General features: G+C 37.2%; 1 protein-coding gene across 2 annotated transcripts; it reads left to right on the forward strand.

Annotated features, from left to right (window-relative positions):
- Positions 1-487: 487 nt before the first annotated feature.
- On the forward strand, positions 488-3,100 carry LOC108483184 (squamosa promoter-binding-like protein 8). 2 transcript variants are annotated; one of them, XM_017786451.2, is made up of 4 exons: positions 488-882; positions 1,165-1,928; positions 2,406-2,578; positions 2,717-3,100. In XM_017786451.2, exons 2-4 carry the CDS (start codon positions 1,270-1,272, stop codon positions 2,866-2,868), a joined length of 984 nt encoding a protein of 327 aa, XP_017641940.1. In that variant the 5' UTR covers positions 488-882; positions 1,165-1,269; the 3' UTR covers positions 2,869-3,100. The 2 variants fall into 2 exon arrangements, with proteins under 2 accessions (XP_017641940.1, XP_017641946.1); XM_017786457.2 differs by having other exon boundaries at positions 488-877.
- Positions 3,101-6,180: the final 3,080 nt, after the last annotated feature.

Here is a 6,180-nt window from a genome sequence, read left to right on the forward strand (position 1 = left end):
AGTTTTTTAAATTTCGTCATCGGGTTTCTTAGGTAAAGAAAAAAGAAAAAAATATGTTTATAATTTTTTAAAAAAGTTTTTTTACGTTAAAAATTATCACATATCACAAATTAATTGATTAAAAAATATTTTTAAGATAGAAATACTTTAATAATGGGACATAGTTTAGGTACCGTTTTGAGTAATGGTTGTGATGCAAACTTACAAAAATAGATATAGTTAGCTACCAATTTATTTATGATTAAAATATGAAACAGTGGTTTTCATTTCCCAATCACAGTCCATGAATATCCTAATGTTTGGTTTGGCATGAACTGAAATTGCTTTGGTATGCAAAACACACCATTTCACCTCTTTTCTTTATTGCCAACCAATTAAAACAAACATATAGTGATTTAATTGGTAATGTTAATTCCCAGCAATAGAGGAGGAAGGTGAAGTGGGACCATGGCACCGCGTGGCGTAAGCCTCACAACCCAACCATTTTAAATAATTGCAACTGGGGCGAGATATTGGCCCAAACATCGTGGGAAGGGAACCCAACCTTCCTCTCTCCGTTTTTCTTACTGTGGTTTTGGCCCCCACTCATACGTAAACATCATGTGGGTGTTACTGTAATTTCTTCTCCCACTCTCTCACCTACATTGTGTGAAGTTGGAGTTGGCTTTCACAACGACAGAGACTAGAGAGAGAAAGATGGGGGGTGTTTTGTATTTTAAGGCGTCAAAAATGTGCGACCTTGCCTTTAATCAACAAATATTCCAGAGGGTCCTTAAATGAAGCTTGCTCCCGTAAGTGTAGGGAATTTTACGAGCTGAACCAACTCCCTCTCTGGGAATCCCAAATCCCCCACTGCTTCTTCTATGTGTTTAAGCTTGTAAGGTCAGCTTCTTTTTTCTTTATCATATTTTAATTGCTTTGTTTTTTCTGTGGAGCTAAAGAAACCACCTTCAACACCGACATGTCCTCTCGCCTCAACTGTTCATTCTCTAATGCCCCTTTCTTAAAAGATAGCCATTAAAACTTCAACACTACTTACTTATCCTGCCCCCCCTCCCCCCCCTCGATTTATTTCTTGTAAAAGCTGACACTTTTACCATCCCTTTCCTTGTCTCTCTCTCTCTCTCTATCCCTTTAATACTTTGTTGTTGTTGTTGTTGACAGATCATCAATGGTAAGCAATCATACCGACAACAAAAACGACACCGTAGCCTCGCCGGAAACAAGGGGAAAAAGGGTTTTTCTTTGAAATTTTGCTGCTCCCACACCATGTTGGAATACGAATGGGGAAACCCCTCTTCAATCATGTTATCGGGTGAAGAGACCGCCCAAGAACCCGACCCCAATCGTCAGCTTTTCCATCACTATGCCACCACCACCACCACCACCCACCACCAACCTTACAATGAAACCCTCCTTTCTCATCACAACCCCACTGTTTTTTCTCACCAAAACCTCTTCCATAACCCTAACCAAGCTCAACCCCCCCAACACCCTGCTACTCTTCATTCCTTGTACGACCCGCACTCCTACTCTGCCACCTCCGCTTACTCCACTGCCCACGCTTCCTTGCTCTCACTGGACCCAGTTTCTGCCGTCGGAGGGAGTGGAGGCGGTTACTTTCTTGTTCCCAAGACGGAGGAAGTTTCTAGACCTGTTGACTTTACTGCCAGGATTGGTCTCAACTTAGGTGGGCGTACGTATTTTTCCTCCGCCGAGGATGACTTTGTGAACCGGCTTTATCGCAGGTCTAGACCCGGAGATCTCAGTTCAACCAATTCCCCCAGGTGCCAAGCCGAGGGTTGCAATGCCGATCTTACCCACGCTAAGCACTACCATCGCCGCCATAAAGTCTGCGAGTTCCATTCCAAAGCTTCCACCGTCATCGCCGCTGGGTTGACTCAACGATTCTGCCAGCAGTGCAGCAGGTTGAAGAGTTTTAAACTTAAATTAAAAACAAAAAAAAAAAAAAAAAAAGAAGAAGAAAGAAAACATTTCCCATTTTGCAGTAAGAAATCGTATTAGAGTGTTGGTAAGTAAGCAAGGTCTCTGAAAGAGAGGAGTGAGGATAGTGATGTGTTGGAAATGACGGACGTGCCCCTGTAGCTGTCTGTGATGGCAATGATTGCCCACTCGTTACGTGGGGGGTGATCCCGAGGGCATTTGTGTCCGTGAAAGCTCCCTGTTCCTTCCGTTTTACGTACTTATAGTAGGGTGTTAGTATTAACTGAAACATACATTTAATTAGCAGTCAATTACCGAAACACCCTCCACATGCATTCATATTGTCACTCTCTCCGCAATACGTTATATTGCATTGTGTTATTGTGAATATGGATGGGGCTTATCTAAAGAGTAGCATTGTTGTGGACTGCTATTGCTTATACTTAAAAACATTTGGGCAGATTCCATCTTCTGTCAGAATTCGACAATGGGAAGCGTAGCTGTCGAAAGAGACTGGCCGACCACAATCGTCGCAGGCGAAAATCTCAACAGCAGCAACCCAATACCACTCAGGAACACCAGAAGCACCTCCAGCTTGAAAGTGGTGGCAATCCCTCCTGTGATAATCCCCCAAGTAAGGCTTTTTCACAATGAAAATAAAAATAATAAAAAGCTTCTCTTTGTCATATTGACCTGGAAAATAGTAGCCCATTGATTAGTTCTTAGCTTCAAAATTGATTTTTTGTTTGTTTGTTATGGGTGATTAATACAGGGTCACCGCCGGATTCTGGGGTCCAGTCATCTTCTTCAGTAACGGTGGCAGCTTCGCCGCCCCGAATTTCATTGGATTGTTTCAGGCAAAGACCCCACAATGCAACGGTCTCTTCATCATCATCAGGCACACTTTTTTTCTCAAGTGGGTAACAGTTAACAATGGAGAAGCTAGCCAAGGAATTAGCAAGCTGAAAACGTCCCGTCTCTGCTATATTCTTATCTCTGAATTTTCAATATTGTTTAATATTCAGATGGTGTTGGCTTATACTAACATCAAGAAATTTGGACTAATTAATAGAACATCTAATATATATATATATATATATATATATTTGTTATTATTGTTATTTAGCTGCAAATATATTTGGCAGGTTTATTTTTACATTTGGGGAATGGTATTATTATCCTTTTGTCTGGTAATGGGATTTTCCCGGAAAATATACATGCCAAGAAAAAAGAAGAAAACTAACCCAAATGGTACGAAATTTCTAGGAAAATTCAAAGTTGCGGACTAGGGTCTAAGGGTGAGGTGGATATGAAACGATCAAGTTGTCTCCTCCATGGAGGCCGGCCGTACCAAAGCAGAGTTCTCATTTAAGAAAGAAAGAAAAATAAATAAATATCTGAATATCGTCATCATCATTGCCAGTGGGTTGATGTGTGGCTGAAGACTTAAGTTAAAATGAGGGGACCCATTGGGTGGACAAAGTATCGCCTTACTAGATCTCAACCTAGCAAATTTAACATTTGATTTGATGCATCCCAAACCCCATAAAAATATGAATTACCATAGCTAAGCTTAGATGATGGGTCATGACTTAAAAATCTAGGATTTGTGCTCGATTCCTCAGGGTCTTTTTTTAGTGTCCGTACAGGAATATTATTGTGATGTAAGTAGGCAATGAAAGCATGTTGGTCATTTTGATTATTATTTTGCTTGAAATATAAAAGTGGGTTGAAACTGACGCGACATTCCAGTTGGCACTTTGTGTCCAACTGATGATTACGAAAGTGAAGATGTTTGTTTTTATTCTTATGACGATGTGCATGTTAATGTGGGAAGTCATTTGCCTTGCCTTTAGCCTTTACCCTTGTTTATATCATTCCCAACCCTCCTTGCAATTTCCAGGAAATTCATAGCGGGGTCCTCCTTCCCACTTTTTTCTCATTTTTGGTACCCATTTCGTTTCAACATCTATGTGTTTTAACTTCAACGTTCGTTTAGATCACCATCCAAATTTTATCCATCACCATTTACAACTTAATTTTTACATTTAATCAATATATTTTGAATTATAATAACCATTAAGCCATAGCAAATGTTATGAAATAAAAATTAATTTTTTAATTACAAATTAAAAGAAAGATGTCATTGTTAAAGCTAATTGAATCCCTAAATTCTAATGGCACTAATGAAAGAATTTGAGTAGTAGTCTACATGTATTTAATTACTAATCTGGATAATTATTTAAACAAGTTAAACAAATTATTTACTAATATATTTAAGTCTCTGCCACAGATCAATTAGTCACCAACTTGGTTAAAGAAATTATGAAAATACCCTCACATGTATAACAAATTATATTATTATTATGAGGATATTTTTGTCTTTTTATAATTTTAATAAAATAAATAAAATATTTACATATGGTGAGATTTGAACCTATGCCACCAACATTTATGAAATATTTTCTTTATAAACTCAATACAATCTTGAGAAAATAATAATACCATGATAAATAATTAGAGTGCATTTAATATTCTTAATATAATGTATTTACGTATTTAAATTTTTTTACACACAATTTAAACTATTTTTATTTTAATTTCATACGTACTACATATGTATTATTTTTATTTTAAAGCCTTACATTTTATTATTTATTGTATATTATTTTTACACATATAACTGTAATTTAAATACGTGGTTTTCATATATATACACATATAATAGAAATTCTAGTAATATATAAACTCATTAAATATTTTAGTCGTTTAGTTTCTTCAAACAATTAAATTGAAGTAGAAAAGGCTGTATTAAATGTTTAGGAGGATAAAGCTAGCTAATGTTTATTTTTTCACTTTAGTTTTATTTTTTAGACACTTTTGGTTCTCAACTTATAAATTTTAATACAATTAAGAATTTAATAACACAATGTAGCTATTCGCATGGTAGTTCACATCTGATTTATAAAAAAAAAGTCATAATTTTAAAAAAAAATTATCCATGTCAACTATGAAGTACACATGAACTACCATACAGGTTACAACATCAACACCTTTAAAATTTTAACAGTTCAGTAAACCTTTTTTGTAAAAAAAAAAATTTGACTAAAATTTAAAGGTTAAAGGTCAAAATGGTCTACAAAAAATTAGGACCAAAGTGACAAAAGAGGCAAACTACAACACCCAATATCCAATCCGATCACCAAGTCCAAGCAATAGGATGTGTAACACCCCTTAGACCGTTAGAAAAATATGGCGTATAACATTCAGTGAGACAGATTGGCCAATGGACTGGGGCAATACTGGCGGATTTAAACTTTCCGGCTTAACTTAAATTTTTAGAAAAATAGTTATGAAGATGTAACACCCCTTACCCGTACCCGAGACCTGGACAAAGTACGAAGCGTTATCGGACACATACTCAGACATTTCAGAAAATACGAGTTATAAAATTTCATTCTAATTTAAAACCAATCAAACAACATCATAGTGTCCCTATTATGGACCTACAAGGTCCAAAATATAAATTAAAATCGATTCGGGACTAAACCGAGAACTATAGAAAATTTTAGTAAAATTCCTAAGATTATGCCTCACACGCCCGTGTGCTTTGGGACATGCCTGTGTCCCTCACCCGTGTTGAATTATTTGAATTTATTTTTCATTTCGAACCTACAAGGGTTTTCACATGGCCAAGCACACGCCTGTGTCCTTCACATGGCCTAGACACGCCCGTGTCCAAAAACCTGGACATTCTGTTTATGATGTCATCATTTATTTTGAGGCACACGGCCAAGGCACACGTCCGTGTTCTTAGGCCGTGTCCACCACATGATTGAGACACACGACCGTGTCTCTGCCCGTGTGTTTATTACCATGCAAACTTACCTAAAATTAGGTGCAGGGGACACACGGCTAGGCAACATGCCCATGGGGCTGACCGTGTGTCACACACGACCTAGACACATGCTCGTGTGTCTACTTGTGTGGACCTTTTTAGGGCTATTTTCCAAGCCTTTGGTCACCCTCTATTATCCATACACCTTAAAGACTTCAATGGTATTTAACATGGCCTAATTATACTCTTAAACAACCTTGGCATAACTCATTGCGTGTTAACCTCATCTCATTGGTTTAGTACATGCTAAATTATCTTTTTCGTATTAGGGATTAACATAACACATTTTACATTTTACACTTAGGCCATATTATAACCATATACCATTATATGCTATG

This window comes from Gossypium arboreum, chromosome 7 (assembly GCF_025698485.1).
Source record: "Gossypium arboreum isolate Shixiya-1 chromosome 7, ASM2569848v2, whole genome shotgun sequence".
NCBI classification, from domain to species: domain Eukaryota; kingdom Viridiplantae; phylum Streptophyta; class Magnoliopsida; order Malvales; family Malvaceae; genus Gossypium; species Gossypium arboreum.